This window comes from Vombatus ursinus, unplaced genomic scaffold, assembly GCF_900497805.2.
Source record: "Vombatus ursinus unplaced genomic scaffold, bare-nosed wombat genome assembly UNPS02014774.1, whole genome shotgun sequence".
NCBI lineage: Eukaryota > Metazoa > Chordata > Mammalia > Diprotodontia > Vombatidae > Vombatus > Vombatus ursinus.
This window is the reverse complement of record NW_020954552.1, coordinates 13121688-13147756: the sequence shown is the minus strand read 5'-3', so window position 1 is coordinate 13147756 and position 26069 is coordinate 13121688. Positions and strand designations below refer to the sequence as shown.

The window sequence follows — 26069 nt, the reverse complement described above, 5'->3', positions numbered from 1 at the left end:
AGTTCAAATCCAGCCTCACACACTTGACATTTAACTAGCTGTGTGACTCTGGGCAAATAACTTAACCCCATTGCCTAGCAAGAAAAAAAAAAGGTGAACTCTAGTTCCTTCACTCTATCCACTGCTCTGCTGATAGATGATAGATAGGTAGATAGGTAGGTAGATATGTAGGTAGGTAGGTAGGGAGATAGGAAGATAGATAGATAAAGTCCTCTGCACACAAATAATGGCTAACTCCATGTATTAGAAGCTGCTGAGGTTACTGAAAGAAGAAAAGAACTGATGAGGTTTCTGAAAGAGAGAAGAAAAGAAGGCTTAAGGCAGAACTTTGGAGAGAACCCACAGTTACAGAGGACAATATAAATAATGAATTAGCAAAGTAGATAAAGAAGACATGGTCAGAAAAACAAGAGAAGAATCATGAACATCAAAATCAGAAAGCATATCCAAGAAGAGAAAGTAGTCAATGGTGTAAATGTAGCATAGGATGAAAAGTATGAGGGACTGAGAGTACACCATGAGATGTGGCAATTAAAAGATCATAAAATGGATTTAATTTGCTTCTTTTGAAAATTTTAGACAATTAGGTTGAAAATAATTATAGGAATGATTTTGATTTAGGCCAAGAGATGGCTAGATAGAAACTCATTTTTTTGGTTACACAACTTAAAAGGGACAGCTAGCACACTACATGAAAGTCAGAATCCAAGTAAGATGAAATTTAATGAGTACAAATGCAAAATTCTACACTTGCCTTCAAGAGATCAACATCACTAGTAAAATGTGGGGGAGGCATGGTTAGGTAGAAATTTGTCCAAGAAATATCTGGAGGTTTTAATAATAGGGAATAGAAAGGTAGCCTTGAACCCAGGAAAACCTTACTTGGCTGACAAAAACTGAGCTTTAACCTGGGGAAATAACTTGTTCTTGTTGTTCTCTAGGTAGCCCTCAAATACGATTAAGTGACAGAGAAGACACTGACTTGAATTGGTAGAGGTAGCTTCCTTCAACCATTTTTTAAATGTCGAATGATCTGCAAGCAAACCTTCACAAAGAAAGAACTATACTCACTCATCTCCTTCATGGTAGACACAGTACCATTAACTTATTTTCCATTCCCTATTGTCCCTAGTCTGTGGAACCATTGACCTCTACAAAGGGCAGAAGTGTCTACTCAAACGTCTAGGTGGATTGGCTGAGAGAAAGGTAAAATCTATTCTTATTCCATCCCTAGTGAAACTGGAAGGCAGATGTTCAACATCATTGTCCTTTTATGTACTACACCACTGGTTCCCAATCTGTGGCTCTTGACCCTATGCAGGACCATGGATTTATCTCAAGAACTTCATATTAAACATGCATTTTCTTAATCAGTAGTCATGAATGGAAGAATAACTATCATGTAGGGTGCATGGTACTTTTTGACGTTAAAAAAGAGTCTTTGTGTTTCAAAAAGTTGGAAACTGCTGCATTAGAAAATTACTATAAACTTCTTTGTTCATCCCCTTCCTTTTATTAGGCCTCTTTAAGCTTTTACCGAATATCACTATTCCAGTTAGCTTAAGCATGCTCAATAGTTATCCAAAGCAGATATTTAGAACCAAAGGTGTATGTTTACTTCTGCAGAATGTTTTCCCTCAGAGTCCAGACTAAACTGCCTTTTTCATAATTTACATTATGACTGATGGCCCACCAGAATCTATTAGATTATATTGCCCCAGACAAGCCCAAAGAAGGTATATGTTCACTGTACATTATTTTATAAAGTCTTTTAATTATATCAATCAATCTACTAGCTCGAAAAATAAACCCTTCATCTCAATGCATCATTAAACTGTTCTCAAGTAAACTTATCCATGGCTAAGGGGAATATGAGTCAATGTTCTTTTCTGTTGGGGGTGCAACCACCACTGTGGGTGAAAATTGCTCAATCCTAAATAATTCACATAATTCTCATCATTCTCAGGGAATACTGACTAATGCATCCCCCATCCTTATTGATCTTACTGGCAGAACATGATATGAAGTCACCTTTGAAACAAAGCTATTTATAGAAATAACGGTTGGTAATACTTTAATCATTCTCTCTCTAATATTCAGTTTTATTAATATTTAACAGGTTCTGAGAGATACTATGTTAGGTGGTAAGAATATTATAGCATATATATTCTATAATATACATTTGAATATATATGTGTTTATGTGTATGTATTCTAAATATATACAGCTCCTGCTTTCAAGGAGCTTATATTCTAGTGGGAAGGAACAATGGATACACATAGATAAGTTAGAAGATGATTAAGTTCATTGAAGAGTTCAAACAAGGCGATTTGGATAATTCATAGAAGTTCAAGAAAAGCCTCATGAAGGAGATAGCAATTGAGCTGGGCCTATGATCTACTATCTGTCTCCAGTGGTAGGATTCCAACGCTTGATAATACCATTATTAACTAGTTATTAATTAGTAATACTTTATTGTGGCACAGCCACTTTAGACTTGGTGGTTAATGAATCTACATGTAGAAGGGGTTGAATAATAACCATTATCTCTTAGGATCTTCAAGAACCAGGTTACTATTGATAATCAATCAGCAAGATAAGAGTATGTAGCAATAGCACAGGATTTTACAAATTGGAGAACATGGTTTAAGGATATTGCATGTCACTTTAAAAGACTGGCCTGCAGTTTGTGCTTTGCTGGCAGGGGAAAAGACTGCTTGGATGAATCCCTTAACTAATAAAAATCAGATATTCCAGGAATTGCTGTCAGAATTGGAACTTTGGAAATGTTAATTCTTTTTCTTGTTCACATTTATACTTATCAGAATATATAAGGATCCCCCCCCATACCCTTTTTGGAATATTCAATTCACCTGTACCCATGGGAACCACTCTGTCTTATCACAAGATCTTTGGCTTTCTCCCTGCCCTCCATCCAGGGAGATCCAGCCAAGGAAGGTATGTAGCATGGTGAAGGGGAGGATGGGAGCTTGACTTCAGGTCCTCCACTGAAATGACCTGGAAGTTTGGTGGGAGCTGTTGTCTAGGAACAAGCTTAACAATTCATTTTAATGATTTCACCATAGCACAAAATATGACCATCCAGACACAGAAATGATGATCTAGAGAAATGGGACTGAGATGGCCCACATGCAGACTCTCAGGGTTCATTCACCATAAGTTTTCCCCTCTGATCTCCACCCACTGGTACCAGCCTACCTGTCCAAACTTCTTTCACATTAAAATCTTTGTTCTCTACATTCCAGGTAAAACTGTCCCCTGAACTTAGCATTACATTTCCCACATTGTGCCTTTTCACAGACTGTTTCCTAATGACTTATATGCAATTCCTGCTCACATCTGTTTCTTACGATCCTTTGCTTCCTTCTGGACTTAGCTCATATACCAACTTTTAAGGAAAGGTGTTCCTGATCCCATAAGTCTTTCCCTCCTCAAAATATCTAGTATTCATTTATCTGTTTGCCTGTTGGATTCCTCATTATAATGTAAAGTCCTAGAAGGCAGAGAATCCTTTTTAGTTTTGCTCGTGTATCCCTAGACCCTTGCACATACTTTCTTTGTATGTGGTAGCTCTGAAATTCATGTTTGATGAGTTTAATTAAATTGAATAAAAAATATCATTTACTTTGTTGTGAATACAAATAAATTTAGAGAGATAGCATAAAACAAACAGAAAACTTTAAAACATTCCAAAAATAAACATATGTATATAAAAAAATCCTCTTTACTTATTCAGATGCCATTTCATCATTCACTTCACTTTTCCTGAATAAACACTAGCTGAGTCTTCCCTGAGTACAGTAAAAAAAAATAATAAATCAATAAATCAATAAGCAATTAATTTTAGTGTCACTGACGATAATTCATTCTTGTGGCTATAGGAAACTTAGAAATTTCTTAGTAATCACCCCTGGCTACACAGCTTTGGATCAACTACTTTGCCCACTATAGACTAGCTCTCATTAAAATAATGTCAGGCAAGACTTGACTCAATCAGGGACTCTTCTCTTTTTATCTAAGAGTCAGTCTTAAAAAGACCTGACACCTCCTTCTTATAATTTCCTTCACTATGCTGACAACCTAAGTGAAATTTGCAGAATCTTCTCATTTGGTATCCAAAGTTCAGTCATCCAAAAATAGCTTCACCTAGCCCAAGAGATCTACTCAAATTCCTTACCATTCTGACACTGTATAACCACTAACCAGGGGGTCTTTAAGACACAAAGTCAAGCTATGCTGCACTACTTGGAATACTGATACTGACCATCTTCAAAAAGTGAAAGACATTGTAGGAATAGCCTATGAAATAAGCCAATGGAACTTAATATAAGAAAATATTCAGCAGATCTAGAATAATGCACATCTTTACATTTCCCAGATAAAATAAAATGAAGAAAATTCTAATAATGAATTAAAATCGTTAGGTTAATGAAATCTTAAGTTGGTATAAGAAAGGGAGTACAAAATGGACATTATATTATTGGTTAGCAGCCTGGCAAAGGGCATAGAAAGGAAAGTTCAGAACAGGAAGAACTGGAATGAAGTTCTGCTTGTGAAACATATTATAAGCTTGATCCAGGGCAAGTCATTAACCCCTTATTTCCCTAGGCAAATATTTAAGATAACAATGGTGATGATGATAATGATTATGATGATGATGATGATGGTGATAGCAGCTTACATTTACCTAACACTTTGAGATTTGCAAAGTGATTTATATATGTTAACTCATTTGACAATCATAACAATGTGAGGTGGGTGCTATTATTATCTGCATATTAGAGAAAAGAAAATTGAAGCACAGAAAGATTCATATGTTTACATATGGGTATGTATGCACAACTTGGGACCCTCAGGCCTCTTGCAGCATGCCAAAGGATTTCCAGCAGCCACCAAAAAAAAAAATACAAAGGCAAACATCCTTTGTACCTAGAAGAAATCATTTGGCACAAGGGCCTACGAAATGCCTTGGTCTACAAATTGTGCAGTGGTGGCTTAAAGTGACTTTGCCCAGTGTCAAATAACTAGCAAAAATCTAAGGTAGGATTGAATTCAGGTCTTCCTGACTCCATGTCTTACACTTTATCTTCCATATCACACTAAAAAGTTATAGAAGAATTGTCCATCTGTATTACTTAAGAGAATTTCCTTACCAAACAGTCTCCATATCAATGAAATAAAAGATCCAGACCAACATTATTGTATATACATATATTGTATATACCATAGGTATATATTGTATTTACTATAGGTATCTATAGTAAATATTGTATATACCTATAGTACACACATATATTGCATATACCTATAGTATATACCTACATAAAAATATACAGGCAATGAAGTATAGAGGATAAAGTTCTGGACTTGCTGTGAAGAATGCCTCAATTTGAATTCTATCTTAGATGCTGGTTTTGCATCACTAGGAAAGTGCTTTCAGTTTTCTGTCGCATTTTTTTCCTTTGGTCAAATGCACATAATAATAATACACATCTCACAGAGTTATTGTGAGGATGAAATAAGATAAGTAATGTAAAAGTCAATTGCAAACCTCAAAGTATTATATAAAAGTGAAATTTTTGCAACATTATTGGTATTATTGTTGTCATGAGAATAGGATTTCAATCCTTCATGTTACATTCTCTTTGATACTGCATGTCAATCAATTTCTCTGACATTTTGATCTTTTATCTGTAAAATGGGATACAAATTTGTGACATTAAGCACCAGTTGCATGTTGGGGCAAATCGTGACAAATCTGCAAGCACTATACTAACATAAACTATAGGGAAGAAATAAAAGGAAATAAAGTTACCAGATGTACTAGTGTGCTCTTTGTATACAAAGATATCACCGATCTTCCATCAGTAATATACACACTTTGGATCATATTTCCAGTAGTGCTGATCTCTTGATAGTTTTTCATCTATACCTCCTAATATCCAAGGGCCTGTATTGGAAGAATAGGCTGAATAGTTTGAAATATTTTTCTTGCTCATTTTCTGATTCTTAAAAAACAGTGAGTATATTATTTTTATCTGTTAACCATGGACACTGTATTTCCATTACTGAAATGAAGTTAAATTGAATATAGTATCAGTTGTAAAATATTATCTCAATTTTTTTTTAAGCATCTACCATGTTCCAGTCTATGTTGTAGGTCCTGGGGATATAAAGACAAAAAAGAAACTGTATTTTCAAGGAGCTTACATTCTAGTAGTAGAGACAGCATGCACATGTACGAGTATATTAAAAATGCATTCATGTAGGATGATTTGGAAGGAGGGAAACACTGGCAGCTGAGAGTATTAGAAAAAATCTCATGTAGAATGAAAGGTTTGAAAGAAACTAGGTATTCTAAATGGCAGAGGTGAGCGAATGTATTTCTTCTATTGGGCAGAGCCAATTCAAAGGAATAGGGTATTTCTCCAGGTCTCTCTCCTCTCTCTTCTCTCTCCCCACATATATACACATGTGAGTATGTATGTCACATGTTATATGTATATGTGTATTATATACGTATATATGTTTATGTATATATATATGCATGCATATACATATACACAGGCATATATATATATATATACACATAAACACACTTACTTGTATATACGTATTGTATGTGTTTACATATGTGTATGTATATGTGTGCATTCACACGCATGCATAATACATGTGCACACATGTGTGTGCATGTGTATGTTTATGCTCACTGACCTATCTAATGGGAATACTAACTACTAACACTGATGACCAAACCTGTATATCCATTATTAGTAGTTTTGACTGAAACACAAAAAGAGATTCTGATGGTGAGTGACTCATTGGTCAGCCATTTCTTACTCTGGAGACCTGCTATTGTATTCAATAAGCATCTAAATAAAGATGAACAAATTTAAAGAAGACAAATTTCAGGAGACAGAATTGGAAACTTTCCTTTTTCCTCAGAGAAACACATTACTAATCTTTGAGGCAGTAGTTGGAAAATGAAAAGTCATTCTAGAGCTATTAGAAATGTTTTGATAAATTAAAAAAAAAAACTTGCTTGTAGGGGGATGGGGAAGGGGAAGATGATGCAAAGACTTTTACAGAAGTAGATAGAAGTAAAAGAAATATGAGTGGGTGTTGTGGGAGGGTGACAGGATTGCTTCTTTATCAAAGAACACAAAGTGGACACAACGCAGGTAAGTGAGTTTATCCAAGGCTCCTTTTGGCACAGAGAGACATTGGATGAAAGAAGCATTGTCTACCAGACAAGAGTTTTAGACTCAATTGCAACATGATATGTTGTGAGCAAAGAATAAAATGGCAAAATTGGATAAGGATCTCTTTGAAAGAAGTAGCCTTCAAATATGGGATTACTACTGCAAAGTAATAAGGTTTAGGTTAATTCATGAAGAAGCTTTATCACTAAGAACAGCCAGCATTTGAAATGTTCTGCCTCTAGATGTGCTGTACTAAGGAGATTAGATGTCTGACTGTATTTTTCTTGCACACATGAGAGGAATAATTTTCAAAATTGGGATCAAAATATTTTTTTCCTCCAGTCATCCAGGAAGAGATGTTTTCACTCCTTTGGAATCTGAGAAATTAACTAACCTGGGAGCAAGGGACCTTAGAACTTCATAGAATCTTAGAATTTTAATGCTGAGCTAAATCAGATCTTAAAGACCTCTCCATCATCTTTGGGGATTCTGTATTACTGAAAACACAGCTATCACTGGGACTTTAGGAGAGTCCAAGTGTTCTTTTCTTTTTTTTTTAAGACCTTATCTTCAAAACACCAAATGTTACTTGTTTATATAAAATCTTAGCCTGCCTCTGTGCACTTTGTACTGAGACCTACCTAACGGCATGGAAATAATTATCTGAGTAGAGCAAGCCCAAGCAAAGTAGCTGATCGTGAAGCTGAAAAAGCATTTTTGGTTTTAATGAATTACTGATTCAAATATTTTGTCCCATTATTATATTCAATGTTTGATGCACTTTAGAGGTTTTTTTGTTGTTGCTGTTGTTGGATTTTTGTCTTTGTTTTGTAATGGGACTTAAGGCATTTTCTAATGTCAATGTGCTCACTGATTGATTCACTGATTCATTTGTTCAATAAGCACTGGTTGAACGCTTACTGACTATTCTCCAGCACCATGCTATGTGGCATAACAGTTAAAAAGAGGAATGAGACAAAGGCTCTATTCATAGTATTTATTAATTTCTAAAACCTCAAACCCAAGTTGTTTGATTAAATGGAACTTAAACTTGGCCGACCTTCAGGGACTTTTTAATTGAAAAAAATTCACCCATTTGCACTATGTATGTATGTGTGCTTGTGTGCATGTGTGTATACACACTTCTATACACACACACATATGTGTATATATATATATATATATATATATATATAGTTTTTTAATGCAGGAGAAAAATATTTAATTCAAAGAGTTACTATTTTAGATACATGTTAAAGTTATTGAATACAATTCCATTATTTTCCACAGAACCCCAACCTCTAGGCAGCCTGGGGGATGATGATTCAAACACAGATCAACCACATTTTTTTAAAATATATATACATACATATATATATATATATATATATATAGCTAATTCCCATGCATTCAAGGATAACATGGAACATATCATGAAAATTTCTGTCCCTGATAAGAACTTAATTTTTCAATTACTATACATCTGAGAGACCTGGAATTCAAAATAATGAACCAAGATGAATTTTGAATTTTGCAAAAAAAATAATCCAACACGTTATATTGACAGAATATGGTATACTTAATATGTGAAATATTTCTGTTATATGATATCCTTTCTCATACAATGAATAAGATTTATTTTTGTTCCTTTGAACATGACACAACAATAGTCAAATGTTCCCCTACCAATGCCTCCTGTAAAGCATGACAATCTAATGAAAACAATTTCTCAACATTTAAAACAAGTTGTTTGGGTTTGACTATTTCATAAAGATATAACCCAAAACAAAAAGCAACCTCCATCTGCCAGAAGCCAGAGGTGTTTCAATCTAGGGAAAATGGGTCATAAGTACTCATTTGGATTCTGTTCAATTTATCACAGTGTTTGACACTTTTTAAGTGTCAATATATTTCTTTTACTTTGTTATGTTTTGTTTTATGAAAATTTTTTTTCATTTATTTCATGCTAAGAATATTCATTGCCATTATTTGCTTCAGAAATATTAATTCTTTTTACCCTGAAAATGTGGGTTATCAATGAAACTCTGAACTTTAATTTTGCCATCTTCCCTCTGTTAAAGATTAGGGCTTTTCTTTCTCTATAGCAAATAATGAGAAACCCCAAGGTCCTAGTAGCTTGTCAAAAATCTTAGAATGAAGTATCTTAGAATTGAATAGAAAGAAAGTGCTACTTCTCAGCTACGGTTTACTGATCCTCTAAGCAATAATGTGTTTACCCATTATTGGGTAATTGCTTTGGTGTTTACCAAAGCAATGGTTAAACATATTGGTAAAATCTGTTCAAGGTCCAAGTAGCATCAAGTCTAACAATCAGTGGCAAAATATAGAGAATAATTACTTATATTCTTGATAAGATGGCAACCATAACCCTAGACTTCTACCCTTCCATTACCCTTTGTTTCTTTCTTTGTTTCTTTCTCTCTTTGTTTCTTTCTTTCTCTCTTTGTTTCTTTCTTTCTTTCTCTCTTTCCTTCTTTCTTCTTTTGCTTCAAAACATGCTTCCCACTAACCTTAACCTCTAAAAGTACGCTCAAAAACTTTATAGTAGCTGACATAATTTTAAACCATGAAGGTGAAATGTTTGTGTATTTCAAAGATGTGAAGTTTTCCTCCTCAGAACTGACATGAAGAGTAGAGAGATTTTAGAGAGGCTATCAAATGTGTGCCTAAAATCTGAGGGGAAATTTTTGCTCATTTATATTATGCCATTTTAAAAGGATGAATACTTGCTAAAGAGTAATTTGTGTGTCCAAATGAGGGGCACTTATTCAAAAGCAATTGAATTGTTTCATAGGAGGAAAAACAGTTTCAAATTTTTGTTGAATTGGAATGGAATATTTAATAATATGTACATTTATTGAAAAATAAAATTTTGAAAAATACTTTTTTAAAATTTCTTATAATGGAAAGGTTGTACCTGATCATTTCATTAGAAAAAAAGATAGGTAGAATCATTCACAAAATACTTGGACATTCTAAATAGTCTCTCTCAAGTCTATTTAGATAAAATGTGTATTTCTTCCAAACAAATTGGTTTTGGAATTATGTGCCATTGAGGCTAACATGTTCTTTTTATAAAAATATTTGGGCTGTGTGCAGTTGTTAATGTTTGAAATAATAATGCATTTTATTTGACTTTTTAAAATGCCTACCAATGCAGTTGTATTTATCAACTTTTACAAGGTTGAGAAGTTAAAAAAAGATAAAATGTAATAATCAAACACAAAAAAGACAGCCAAATACCAGAATGTAGCAACACTTACACAAAAGGTGCACACTGCATCATAGCCAAACTCATGGCATATATGAAATAAAGAAAATATTCAGATAACCATTAAAGTGTTCAAAGCTTGCACTTACCAACCTCCACAACACTAGAGCAGTTGGGATCTGTGAAGCCATCTGGGCATGCACAGGAAAAAGATTCATCGGCCAGTTCTGTCAAACAGATTCCTCCATTTTCACATGGGTTGGAGTCACAAATATCACCTGCGGATTGAAGGAACGGGTACTGAGTTTTTCATCCATCCCATCAATCCCATCCAAATGGATTATCCATTAATAGGTAGAGATTCTGTCGTATTCAGTTTTATGCAAGTAACTTTCTGTAGATTTATTTGATGCTACCTCCTTCTAGAACAAAGATTCCATGAAATGAAATCCATATAAATGTGTGATTCAAACATGGCATGAAGAAATCTGTTTGTCATTTGGTTGTGTTTTGAGATGTTGAAGTAGAATAAAGAAAAAATCATTAAAACAAGAAGCAATAATGTTGACCCTTTTATATTGAAAAGTGTATGTTAATTGCTGTTCATAAGTTTAAACAAAAAAGAAAATAAAAAAACAATGAATATGTTGAATATAGAGAAGCATGAGAAGACCTATGTGAATGAATTCAAAGTAAAGTAAGCAGAACTGGGGAAAACAATATACACAATACTGTAATAATATAAATGGAATACAGTAAATGTAATCAATCATATTTAATTAAAACAAGTAAATTTGTCTTGGAAAAAGAGGTGAAAATATTCCTTCCCTATATTCTTTTCCGAGTAGAGAAGTATGGGTGGGGCACACTGTATACTATATACCAAACTCATAGTTCCCAACCTCTAAAAATAAGACTAATTTGATGTCCTTGTTAGTTTTTTTTAATTAAGTTAAATTTTTTTTGGTTGAATTTTAATTTTCAAGCTGTCTCCCTCCCTCTCTCTGTACCTCTCATTAGAGAAAGCCGCTATTTGGCATATATATACACACACACACATACACACACACACACACACATACACATATATGTATATATAAGAATGTATGTAAAACTATACTATGCATACTTCTGTTTATCACTTCTTTCTCTGGAGGTGGATAGCATTTTCCTTCATAATTCTTTTGTAGTTGATTTGAATATTTATAATACTCAGAATAGCTTTGTCATTCACAGTTATTCTTTGAACAATATTGTTGTTGCCATAGCCAATGTTCTCTTGATTCTGCTCATTTCACTCTTCATTGTTTCCTGCATATCTTTCTATGGTTTTTTTTCCCCTAAAATCAACCTGCTAATGATTTCTTACAGGACAGTAGCACTGTGTCACAATCATTTACCACAATGTATTTAGTCATTCTGCAATTGATGGGCATCCCCTCAATTTCCAGTTCTTTGCCACCACAAAGAGAGTTATTGTGAATATTATAGAACAAATAAGTACTTTTCCTTTTTCCCAGATCACCTTGAGAAACAGAACTAATAGTGGTATTGCTGGGTCAAAGGGTTATACACAGTTTTATAACTCTTTGGGCATAATTCTGTATTGCTCTAAAAATGGTTGGATGTGTTCACAATTCCACGAAAAGTGTATACATGTCATATGAACTCTTTATGAGCTCTTATATATATTTATTATTTGGTGAACAATTTCTTTCAGAGCACTCTTAAATATGTACACTAGGTTCTGATTTCTTAAAAAAAAAAAGCCCTGTGATTACATTGATGTAAATAACTTCTATTGAGAAAATTCCTTCTTCCCTACAGGTTGACCTCTTCTCTACACTTTATAATCATATAGAGCTGTCTGTGGCATTGGAAGGTTGAGTGACTTGCCTAGTATCATATATCCCATGAATATCAAAGGCAGGTCTCAAATCCAGGTTCTTGATTCAGAAGTAAATCTTAGTTCCATTATACCAAAGTATCATTTACTAAATATTAAATATATATGTGTACATATACATACATATTGTATATATATAATATATATATATATTTGCTTCATTTGTTTGTACTCTAATTTTATTGGAAGCTAATTGAAATATTTTTATTTGAGTTGAAGGTGAATGATAATGTGACCATAGATAAAAATTCTACAATTATTTTGTATCAAAATCCAATAAATTTCATTGTAATACTGCTTCACAGTGCATCTGATTTTTCCTGTTTTTTATGTTTATAAAATAATTATTTGAAAATACTATGCTCAGTCTTACATCACTATTGTTTTGATCATTTATAACAGTATTCAGAAAATATTGGTAATTTGGCAATTATATAATGGAATTCAATAAATAAATTATTCATAAAAAGCATTTTTAAAGAACTACTATGTTCCAGGAACTGTGGTAGGCACTGTGATACAAACACAAAAAGGAAATAGTACTTGGCTTCAAAGACTTCTATTATGGAGATAAGTGTGTGTGTATACATATATGCACATCTACATGTATACATACAGAACAATGATAAAACAGGAATAGCACTAGCAAATGGGAGGGAGAGATCAAGATCAGGGAAGACATTGGTAAAAGGTGATGCCTAAAGTACATTTTAAAGGAAATGAAGAATTCTTTGATGTGGAGGTGAGGAGAAAGTGTTTTTACTGGCACAAGAGATGACCAGTGCAAAGACAGAAATGAAGAATGGAGTGTTATGTGGGAGAAACAAGGAGAAAGCCAGTATGGCTTTGTTGTCTAAAAGAGAGTAGAAATGAGGCTAGAAATAAAGGTGGAGAGAAAGCTATGAAGACTTTTAAAAGACCAACAGAAGTTTATATTTGATTCTCTAAAGAGTACAGATGAGTACAGGAACAACATAGTCCACTTTGCACTTGAAGACAATCATCTTGGCACCTATAAAGAAGATGGGTTGTAGTGGAGAGAGACTTGAGGCACAGAGATTAGTCAAAAGGCCGTTGTGAGGGTCCAGGCAAAAGGTCTTGAAGGCCTGAACAAAGGTGATATCTTTAGGAATAGAAAGACAGGATTGGATGTGAGACACTGAAGTTGAAATTACAAAATTTGGCAATTTATTGCATACTATGTTATGAGTGATGGTGATAGAAGGCAGAATTTAAAGGGTTGAAGAGTGAAGAAGAGGTAATGAAGAGGAGACAGTGAGTACAAATAATAGCTTGTTATAGATGGGAAGCAAACTAAATAACACTATCAACCTGGTCTCATAAAACAGCAAGCTCTTAAATGACTGACTCTATTATTGGTAGTTACCTGTGGTTGTGTGAGACAAATGATTTTGTAACTATAAGCATGTGTTTTTTTAAAATTTATTTTTGTGGTTGTGTTCAGCAGTTTCAGACATGTCCTACTTTTCTTTATCCCATTTGGAGTTTTCTTGTCAACGATACTGGAATGGTTTGCCATTTTCTTCTCCAGCTCATTTTACAGATGAGGGACTGTGGAAAATAAGGGTTAAGTGACTTGTCAAGGGTAATACAGCTCATAAATGCCTGAGGCCAAATTTGAATTCAGATCCTCCTCATTCCAAGCCCAGTGCTTTATCCAGTGTGCCTCCTAGATTTTTATTTTTGTTTTATCATTTCTATCATTCTATTTTTCCGTGATTTATTATAATCCTAAGCTATGGGAATGTGTATCTATGTCTTTGCAGTCTGGCAAGCAATGAATTTCATTTTTTAAAAATTTTTTTCATGTTTCTGATTTAATAGCAAATTAATTTGCATAGACTAGGAGTGCTGTATGGCTGCCATACATCTGTAACAACTTGGGAAATGTGATGATGTCAGAATTATTATTTTCAATGGCATTTTGCCCAAAATGATATTGTACCTCAGCAATATAAATGTGTCCTTTCAGTTCATCCAGATTTAAGTTCTATTGTGTCAGAAATTCAGATGCATTGGTAATATGTCCATCAAAATAAATTGATAAATACATAAAAACTGCTTATGATCATTTCTTAGAGAAGTTTAACTGATATAAAACTGTTGCAAGTAAAAGGCCCCCAAAAGCCCAGAAACTGCCTAAAGGAAAATACTTGATCAATTTATCAGAGTGAGGAGCATGGGAGTGAGATAGAAAGAAAATAAATTTCTGTTTATTAAAAAATAAAATAAGGTGTAATTTCATTTGCAAAAAAAATAAAAACTGGAACGAGAGGGTGGGATTGAGAATGATGAAAGATTTTAAACAATATCACCTCAAAAACAAAGAAAAGTTGTTGGGGGGTACAGAAAATTTAGCTTAGATTCAACAAAGCTGAAACATTTACACTTATTTGTAGATGAGATTCAAAAAAAGATTTAAAAAACTATGCAAAATCTAAAAGATTTGAGAGCATTTCTCTAATGATTTATTCCTATCATTAATGATAATGGAAGAATGGCATTTGAACCCCAACAATTTATTTCAATTTAATTCAATAAATATTTCTTAAGCATTTACTATGTGCCAGTTGCTGTGCTAATATCTCAGTATTGAATGGATTATATGCAGTCGTTGAAGTAGTATTTAAGAAGACGAAGTCAGAAAGAACTGGCAGAGGGACATTGTTAAATAGAGAAGAAATCTGTTATAGAAGCAACATAATTCTAAGGCATTCAATGATCAATTTTCTCTATATTTCCAGGAGAGTGAAACTCCAAAAGAATTGAAAAGATTATAGATGATTTCACTGACTCCTTCTCCACCCAATTCCTCCCTCATCCTCCCCAGGTGATTGATAAGGCATTAGCAACTTCTGGCTCATAGATATCTTTTCTCATTCTTAGAGAATCTTCATGAGAATGACTGACACATTTTCTGAGGAATCCCTTCATGAATGTATGAGAAGGGAATAGGCAGGATTTAGAAGATGATTTTCTACTTAAGATCTCATCTTTGGGTACATACTTGATGGAGGGATATAAAGAATATAAGACATCACTGTGCTTGCTGACTGTTGAATGTAAAAAGAGTGTATGACTCCATGCAGCAAAATGTAGCCTTATTGACTCTCCTCCAAGAAGGATTTACCCATTGTTCATTGATTAATAGAACCAGAAAAATATACTTGTTTCACTGATGATCAATGTCAAATGATCAATGCCAAATGAATGTAGAGATATGCTCAATAAAGACATTTGCCATCATCATGGATGATTCTGCTCTAAATCCAAATGTAAGAGATTTCCCTTAGATAAATGAGTTTTTTAGATTTTCTTTTCTGAAATTGATATTGTTCTAGCTGTATCAAGTCTTAAAACACTACTGGTCCTCTCAGTGGGACCCCAGCTACTCAAAAGAGATCAGCCCAGTAAGAAGAAATCATCCAACAACAACTACAACCACCACTACCACCACCACCAAATGAGAATAACTAATGGGCAACCCATTGAAGCTGTCTATTTTTACACTTACATTGAACAGATCCTATAGATAGTCAAAGATCCCAAGCCAGAACTTAAAAGGGAAGAAAAAGTTTAATTGTACTTGGTTAATTTCACAAAATTTTAAATAAGTATAAGCTCCTTACTCACAAAAAAACTTTTTAACATCAACTAATATTTTCTCAGTCATATTTTCATTTCTTATATTGTCAAGAGAAACATTCAGAATTGAAATTTAAATACTACCTTTTGTTTTTGCACGAGTTATTTCTAAATATATTCCTCCATCACCCAGTGAGCTTTTTTCTTTTTTCTTTTTAAAATATTTGTTATTGATTTTTATCATTGTTTTTAAAAAATTTGAGCTCCAAATTATCTTTCTCCTTCCTTTCTTCCCCTCATTCCCATAAAAGGCAAATGATATGAAATCAATTATAAATATCAATAGGATCAATGATCAGATATCAGTATCAATTGATATCAATTTGATATCAATATCAATAGATATCAATGATATCAATTATACATGTGAAATCAAGCAAAACATTTCCATATTAGCCATATCATGAAAAAGCAGGAAAAAAGTGAGAAAACTATACTTCAATTTGCACTGAACTCATCAATTTTTTCTCTGAAAGTGGATAATATTTTTCATCATGAGTTTTTGGAACTGCTGGATCACTGTATTGATCAGAGTAGCTAAGTCTTTCACAGTTGATCATTATTACAATATTGCCATTACTGTGTACAATGATCCACTATTTTGGCTCACTTCATTTTGAATCAATTCATATAAGTCTTCCCCATGTTTTCCTGAAATCATCTTGTTTGTCACTTCTTATAGCCCACTAGAATTCCATCAGAATCATATGCCACAACTTGCTCAACCATTCCCTAATTTATGGTCATCACCTCAATTTTCAATTCTTTTCCATGACAAGGAATTGCTATAAATATTTTTGTATATATAGTTGCTTTTCTTTTTCCTTTGATCTCTTTGGGATACAGATTGAGTAGTTGCATTGCTTGTTCAAAGTGCATATAGTTTTATAGCCTTTCAGGCCTAGTTCCAAATTGTTCCTCAGAATGTTTGGACTGGTTTGCAACTCTACCAATAGTTCATTAATGTATCTATTTTCCCTCATCTCTTCTAGCATTTTTCATTTCTGATAAGTGTGAGGTGGTACTCCAGAACTATTTTAATTTGGTTTCTCTAATAGTGATTTAGAGCATTTCCCCCCATATAATCACAGATAGCTTTGATTTCTTCTTCTGAAAACTGCCTGTTCCTATCCCTTGACAACTCATCAATTAGAGAATGGTTCTTATTTTTGTTAATTTGACCCAGTTCCCTACATACTTGAGAAAGGAAGAATTTATCAGATAAACTTACTGTAATTTTGTTTTTAATGTTACATCATTTTCTATGTTGACTCTTAGCCAAGAAGAAAAAAAAACACTAAGCAAAATCAGCTGATACAATCACCTCATGTGGCGGAGTATGTGATATTCACACACACACATCCATCCTTCTTCTCTACAAGTAAAAGCGTTAACACCATGTTGCTATCTAGATGAAAATTTTGGAACATGATTATTTCCAAAGAATCAGAATTGTGGTAGACCCTCAGCACAATGGAAAGACATATGATGAGTAAAAATAAAATGGAGTATATTGCCAATAATCAACAAGAAGTATCATAAAATACAACATTAGGACACATTTTGGAAAATGATTGGTTAAGAGGAAGAATAACTGATAGGCAGCCTAGATGTTATACTGTTATCTGTGAAGTATTAAACACACACACACAAATACAAATATAAACTCTCCATTTTTCTGTTACAAATCTTAAAGGTGCTAGAGACCAGTCTCAAGATGAGGTGTGAATGCTTCCAAACTTAATGACTGGTGGAGAGGGAAGTACTTAATCAATGATACCATGAATTCATCAAAGTATGAAAGCACAAGGAAATAGCACTACCCAATATAGTCACAGTATTGTATAATTTAAGGCAGAGGTATGCAAGCATAGGGCTGCATGTAGCCCACAACACTCAAGTGCAACCCAAACCAAATGAAAATGTAATTTGGAAATATTTTAAAAATAAATAAAATTACAGTAGAAAATAGATAATAATAATATGTGGATTTCTCAGGCAATATGCAGTCCATGGAGATTCATACATATGGTTTAGGGGCCCCTGTTTCTATTTGAATTTAACATCTGCACTTTAAGGAATGCTTCATTATGTCCTTTAATGCTTATAGGCACCCATCTGTCAATTTAGGAAACTGCAGCACATGTGTTGTTATTTTCACAAGGTACATGGTGATGCAATTTAATGTCCTTAAGGTCTGGAATAATTTCATTTTTGTCTGTTTTGTCTATGCTTAGCATAGTACTGGTACCTAGAAGGTACTTATTAAAAGTTTCTTGTTAACCCCAACTGACTCACCAAAAAAAAAAAAATCTTATCGGGCAGCTAGGTGGTGTGGTGGATAGAGCTGTGGCCTTGGAGTCAGGAGGACCTGAGCTCAAATCCAGCTTTAGACACTTGACACTTACTAGCTATGTGACCCTGGTCAAGTCCGATTGCCTCACCAAAAAGAAAAAAAAAGTTTGTTGGCTGATTAATTAGTTGACTGATTGATTGTTTGATGATTACACAGTAAATCAGTGGCAGATCTGAGACCAGAATCCTGGAATCATGAAATTCTAGACATAAAGGGTACTTTAGTGATCATCCAAATCAGTTGCTTCATTCAAAAGATAAATAAATGCAAACCACTAACAAGTGGAATAAAGCAAATTAAAGCAACTTGACATTTTTACCTCACAACCATCAGATTGGCAAAGATGACAAAGAAGGAAAATGGCAAATGCTGGAGAGGTGGTAAGAAAATAGGCACATTAATGCACTATCGGTGGAGTTGTGAATTTTTCTAGCCATTCTGAAAAGGAATTTGACTTTACACCAAAAAAGATACCAAATTCTATATATACTTTGTCACTTAAACACTATTAGTAGGTCTTAACCCCAAAGAAAGTGAAAGGAAAAAAAAGGGCACATAAATATAAAAATGTTTATAGTGACTCTTTCAATAATGGGGGAAGAGAAAGGAAAATAAAGTGGATATCTACCTGTTGAGGAATGACTAAATAAATTATGGCATATGAATACAATGGAATTTTATTATGCCATAAGAAATGGCAAAATAAAAGTTTCATAGGTATATTCCCTATGGAGTGATAAAGAGCAAAATAAGCAGTACCAGGAAAATAATATATGCAATCATGACAACAAGGCAGCTTTGACAGATTTTAGAATTATGATCGATTCAATAACAAACCATGATTTCAGATGGAAGAAGATGAAAAGGATTTTATCTACTTCCTGCTAAAGTAGTAAAAGACTTAAAATGAAAAATGGAACAAATGTGTGAGTGTATGTGTGTGTATATACACACAAATACATCTATAGTCAAAACAAATTTCTACATTGGCTATGTAAAATTATCTATCTATATTGCATATATATACATGTGTGTGTGTGTGTGTGTGTGTACATAATCTCTATTTGTGTGTGTTTATTTTACACAGCCAATGTGGAAATTTATTTTGTTTGATGATGTATATTTATTATGAGAATTTCTCTCTTCTTATTGTTCAATGTAAAGAAATGGGAAGGAGAGAAAATAAATATTAATTGGAAAATAATAAAATTAAATTTGGAGAAAAGAGAAAGATGAGAAAACTTAGAATGAAAGAGATTGTGATTTTCCTAAGGCCACCCAGTGTGACAATAGCAGAACTGGGACAAGAGGCATGTAGCCTAACTTCTATTTCAAGCTTCTTTTCCCTTTATCCTCTGGATCACCTTTTCTAGCTCCTATAATCTTTCTAAGTCTCAGAGCTGTTAGGCAAAACAAGAAACCCCATAGCTGCAATGATTCCAGGTGAATACTGTAAGAAGATAGATCAGGATTCTCCCAGGAGCAGAATGAGGGGAGGATTGCAGATCTTGATAACCCTATATTTCTTTCATAACCTAGTAGACTATTTTCCCCTCTTTGCTACCGTTGCTCCATTTATCGGTGTAGCTTATAGGATAATAGATTTAGAGCTAGAAGGCACCTTCAATTCAATTCTTTCACTTCACAAATGGGACTCAAAAGAGGTGAAACAACTTGCCCAATGTCACACAAGTAGTAAGTAATGGAGCTGGGATTCAAACCCAAGTCCTCTGGCTCGATAGATCATGTCTCTTCACTTCTCTGAAACTTAGCTTCCTCATTTGTAAAATTCAGGAATTAGATTAGTAGGAGACACTCTCTCAACTCTAGATCTATTTTCTTATAACTTCCTATCCTATGACTCCACATCCATCATTCTTTCCACTACACAACAATGCTGACATTCTTAAGAGGGAAAATAACCTTTCCTAGATGGACTTTATTTCTTTTAGGGGATATATCTGTGTCTGTGTTATTATCCTTGGCGAGATAGTAATACTGTGAAAGACTAAATATTTTGGTGATCTATTAAGTATTCTTTTGGTTAAAACATGGATGAGATGATTCAATCCTAAAACCAATTAAAATACACTTCAGAGACTTCTGATGCCCTGTAGTGTCAATTAATTTAGAGAAGTGTCAGCTCAGGTAAGAACTTCTGATTGAAATACAATAAAACCTTGCACTTCAAGCAAAGCAGTATTTTTTTTTCCTTCCCCCCCCCCCAGTGATTATGTTGGCATAGTCTATTAAAACCATCAGTGTAACTCGTCTAAGGAGGCTGGACTGATCAGGGAAAACAGGACAGTCCAACACTCTGTGACTCTGCAGTCTTTTTTCCAGACACATCTAAATGCAACTGTGCACAGCATAATCCACGAGCAGCGTTATACCTGCCTATTTCCTGGCTAGTATTCTCCTGTTTTACATTAAGGCAGATATGTTTAATTTGAATCTAACTATGTTTTATGATTCTGCCTCCCGTTTATGGCAGATGCGGGCAAATTAAGCTGATGCCGATTTGCTGTTTGGCAGTAGCATGAAGCAATTACTTTCCCCAGGGGCAAGAAATCATTGCCTGCTATATTTAACTTACTGTTTGCCTGCTCACTCCACTTACTCTCCAGGCTTTGGAGTCGACTGTGATGAGCCTGCCTAGATTCAGTGTCTCCTTCAGACATATCACTAGCCTTCTCTCCATTTCCAACAGACTATTGCATTCATAGTGACTATGATAACTTGCCTTATATTTATTTATTTATAAATGAACAATCATTGATCTTTAAATCTTGATATTGCTATGTAGATGTTACATACCTGACTCTGTAGAATGATTTTAAGCATCACAAAAGAAAACTCCAAAGATTTGGTTGTTGGACTTGAACCCAAATCCAGTGTTCAAATTCTTCAGATTACAAACACATATACTCCAAACGGATGGAGGGATAATCATACATTTGAGTATAGTTTAGCAAAATGCTTCCTTACAAGTATGCAGTACAACTATAATTTTCCCTATTTATAGGTCAAGAAATGGAATCTTATAGTGCTTTAGGAACTAGTCTCAGAGCTGCCCAAGGTTACGCAAGTAATGTCGGAATCAGGATTCCAATTTCGGTCTCCTGACTTCAGGTCCAGTGCTCTTTTCACTGTGCCACAGTATTGCTTCTCTCTCACATGGGAGTAAATTGTTCCCTCCTCACTTTTCTTGGCTGTAAAAATTGACAAATGAATTCTCCCAATTGGATGAATGAGTGAAAAAAAATTGTTAAATATTTACTATGTGTAAAACACTGTGTTAAATGCTGTGGATAAAATAAGGCAAGGCAGTTCCTATTCTCAAGGAGCTCACATTCTAATAGAGACAACACATACAGGTTTCACCTGTTAAGTCATGTGGAAAGGCCTAGTTACCTCTATGATGAAGTAGCAAAGCATATGAAAATACATCTTCTTTTATGTCATTTCCATTGATAAAACTATATCTATTTCTGTTGTTGGACAAATTAAAAATACCAAACACTTTAGTGACAAGAACTTATTCTCCCCTTCTCCCTTCCCCTACCCTGACTCTATGCGTCTTCCATTGCTGTGGCTGCTGAAGAGGTAAGGTTTATAGATTCTGCAGAGACAGTTGACAGGTGACATCTCCAAAATGATTGTTCCCCTGGATCATTGCTGCCAACCTTTCAATCTCATATCAACCTTTAGAGGACTTTGCTACTTAGCTTCATGCTACTTTAGTTAATGATACTAAATTTCCCTAAATTTAATTAAAAGCTTAGTACGTATATGAAGGGTAGTATGGTTAGCACTGAGGGCAAAAAAAAAAAAGGCAAAAATAAGACTGTTTCTGTCCTTAAGGAGTTTATGTTATACTGAAATACAGACCTGTAAGATTTAATATTATTGTCATCCACATACCTTTAATGGGGGAGAGGAGCCATATGGGATTCCTGGCCCTTATGTACATTAGCCATGCCTACCTATGTCTATCTACTATGTAGTGAATTCAAAATATTCTCTAATGTAAATTCTCTCACTACATGTAACATGGTTGAGCCCTTAAGTACCTTTCCTCTGAGGTTCTGTAAGTATTTAACCTACATAACTTCATTTAATTTACTTTATAATCAAACGGTGCAGTAACCTGGCATTATATACATAATAGACATTTAATATTGCATATTAAATTGAATAAAATAGAACTCAAAAAGTTGTCAAAATAGTTCTATGGGGAAGCAAATGGAACATTAAAATGATTTCCCCATTGTAATGGAGTTAGGATATGTCAGTTAAATCACTCATTAGAGTCATAAGACCATAAGATTATAGATTAAAAATTGAAAAGAACTTCAGAGGTCCCCAGGTCCAACCTACACACTTTATAGATGAGGGAACCAGGGTTCAGAGAGGTTAAATAATTTGCCCAAGTCCCTATAGGTGGTTAGGTCATTGAGATGAAGAACTCAGATTTGACCCTACATACTCTGGCTCTAAATCCAGTATTCTTTCCCTTCCACTGCAGATGCCAAAAAAAAAGCCTTACGTGTTAAATGCCAATTCTATTGATTACTACCTATGTGCTCATGGGCATGTCTCTAACTTCTCTGAGTTCTTTAGCTATGTAATGAAGGATTTAGATTACATAATCAGATCATAGATTTTGATTTGGAAGCAGCTTTCAAGATCATTGTATTCGAACCTCTAATTTTTCAAATGAGGAAACTGAATCTCATTTAAATAACTTGCTTTGTGTCACAAAAATAGTGGGTGTTTTGAGTAGAATTTGAACTCACTTTTTCCATATTCCAAGTCAATTTGTCTTTTTCCACTTTCTAATACTCTAGGATCCTCTCCAGCTCTAAATCCTATGACATCCTATCACATATCTAGTGCACTCGGCAGTAGACTAAGTTGTACACTAGCACGTTAGTTTAAATTGAAATTAAAAAAGTGTAAAAAAATTACCTTCACTGGTTAAAATCAAAATTTGAATTGTCCTGTAAACAATGCACTTCACTAAACAAGCAAACTTTAACATATAAGTGAGCAATAACTTTACTTAAGATGAGATAAAGTTCGTACTCAAATTAGTAAAACTCACTGAAAATGTTGGCACCCTTATGACTTACTGCCTATGAAATTAGGCAGAACAAAATAAATGTCATTTTTTGAATCAACAATATGCCTCTCAATTTACATTTGTTCCTCTTGAGAGGCCATTTACATTGAAATAGTAAAATCTGATTTGTTACATGATCTACTCAGTTTTGATAAACAGACTGATTTTAAGGGATAATCTCAAAAAATAAAACATGGATGTGTGAGTTGTTCTGATATATTTAGATGTAATTTATTATTATAAATATTATATATAATATTATAAATTATTATAATTATATATAAATATTATTATATTTATATGTTTATATATTATATATTTATATATTATATATAAATTATAAAATATTATAAATATTATATAAATATAATATTAACAATATTTCATTTTGCCCATATTTTTCAAAATACATCCCAGTTGAAGGACCCTATTTGCAATTAGAAGGATAAAAGGATGCATGAGAAGATCCATGTTTCAATGGATATAACTTTATTCTAAAGTATGCATTTGAGGTGGAGCCAAGATGGCGGAGGGAAAGCAGTGACTTGCTTGAGCTCTCCCCCCAAACCCCTCCAAATACCTATAAAAAATGGCTCTAAAGAAATTCTAAAGCAGCAGAACCCACAAAAAGACAGAGTGAAACAAATTTCCAGCCAAAGACAGCCTGTGGTTGATCAGAAAGGTACATCACACCAGGCAGGGAGGGGAGCGCAGTTCGGCATGGGAGCACAGGCCGCAGCGACCCTGCATTAGGCCTCAGAGGACTGAATCATGGGCAGCTATGGTGGTTTCCAGACTTCTCAAATAAGGAATGCCCAAAACAACTAATAAGGTCAGTGGGAAAAGTCTGTGACTGCGGTGAGAGAGGAGCTAGGCCTCAGCCGCAAGTCTCGAGTGAGGCCTGGGGCCGGGGCTGTTTCCTAAGCTTCAGGCCCATAGACTGAGGGGGAATCAAGTGGCTATTGAGAAGCGGATTGCAGGGATCTCTTTGCCAGTGCTGAGGCAGGAATCTCTTGCTTTACCAATGCTTGGATCTTGGTCACAGTTCTGAGGGGCGGTCCTGGGGCAAGGAAGAGTGCTGGTGTGGTGGAACTTGTTGTGGAGGTGGACAGAAAACACCTTGCCCCAATCATAGCACCTTGGAAGAACTGAAAATTTTCAGATCCCTAGAAGTATCTCTGAAAACAGCTGTACAAACCCCTGAGGATTGGGATAGTACATTCTTCACATTGGAAGCAGACTTTTACCTTAACAGAGAGGTTAAAACTCAAGTAATTGGCCAGGATCATGAGTAAGCAGTGCAAAAACAATCAGACTATATTATTTTACTTTGGTGACAAAGAACATCAAAACATACAACCAGAAGAAGACAACAAAGCCAAAGCTCCTATATTCAAAGCATCCAAGAAAAATATGAATCAGTTCCAAGCCTTGGAAGAGCTCAAAAAGGATTTTGAGAAGCAAGTAAGAGAAGTAGAGGAAAAACTGAGAGTGATGCAAGAAAACCATGAAAAACAAGTCAACACCTTGCTAAAGGAGACCCCCAAAAATGCTGGAGAATATAACACCTTAAAAAATAGCCTAACCCAAATGGCAAAAGAGGTCCAAAAAACCAATGAGGAGAAGAATGCACTGAAAAGCAAAATTGGCCAAATGGAAAAGGAAGTCCAAAAGATTACTGAAGAAAATACTTCCTTAAAAATTAGAATAGAGCAATTGGAAGCTAGTGACTTTATGAGAAATCAAGACATTGTAAAACAAACCCAAAAGAATGAAAAATTAGAAAACAATGTGAAATATCTCATTGGAAAAAACAATTGACCTGGAAAATAGATCCAGGAGAGAGAATTTAAAAATTATTGGACTATCTGAAAGTCATGATAAAAAAAAAAGAGCCTAGACACTGTTTTTCAAGAAATTATCCAGGAAAACTGTCCTGATATTTTAGAACCAGAGGGCAAAATAGAAATTGAAAGAATCCACCGATCACCTTCTGAAAGAGATCCCCAAAGGAAAACTCCTAGGAATATTGTAGCCAAATTCCAGAGTTCTCAGGTCAAGGAGAAAATATTACAAGCAGCCAGAAAGAAACAATTCAAGTATTGTGGAAACACAATCAGGATAATACAAGATTTAACTGCTTCTACATTAAGGGACCATAGGGCATGGAATATAATATTCTGTAGAGCAAAGGAGACAGGATTACAACCAGGAATGACCTACCCAGCAAAACTGAGTATAATCCTTCAGGGGTAAAAATGGTCTTTCAGTGAAATAGAGGACTTTCAAGCATTCTTGATGAAAAGACCTGAGTTGAATAGAAAATCTGATTTTCAAATACAAGACTCAAGTGGAACATGAAGAGGTAAACAGGAAAGAGAAAATCATAAGAGACTTATTAAGGTTGAACTGTTTACATTCTTGCATGGAAAGATGATATTTGTTATTCATGAGACCTTTGTCAATATTAGGGTAGTTGGAGGGGAAAAAATTATATGCACATATATATAGAGATAGATAGATAGATAGATAGATAGATAGATAGATAGATAGATAGA

At 34.3% G+C, this 26069-nt stretch overlaps 1 protein-coding gene across 1 annotated transcript in view; it reads right to left on the bottom strand.

Moving 5' to 3' along the window:
• Positions 1 to 26069, bottom strand: part of EDIL3 (EGF like repeats and discoidin domains 3) — a 581090-nt gene that overhangs the window by 433511 nt on the left and 121510 nt on the right. The window contains exon 2 of the mRNA XM_027864247.1: positions 10608 to 10736. Coding sequence (XP_027720048.1) covers positions 10608 to 10736 — 129 coding nt within the window. The remainder of the gene's footprint in view (positions 1 to 10607; positions 10737 to 26069) is intronic.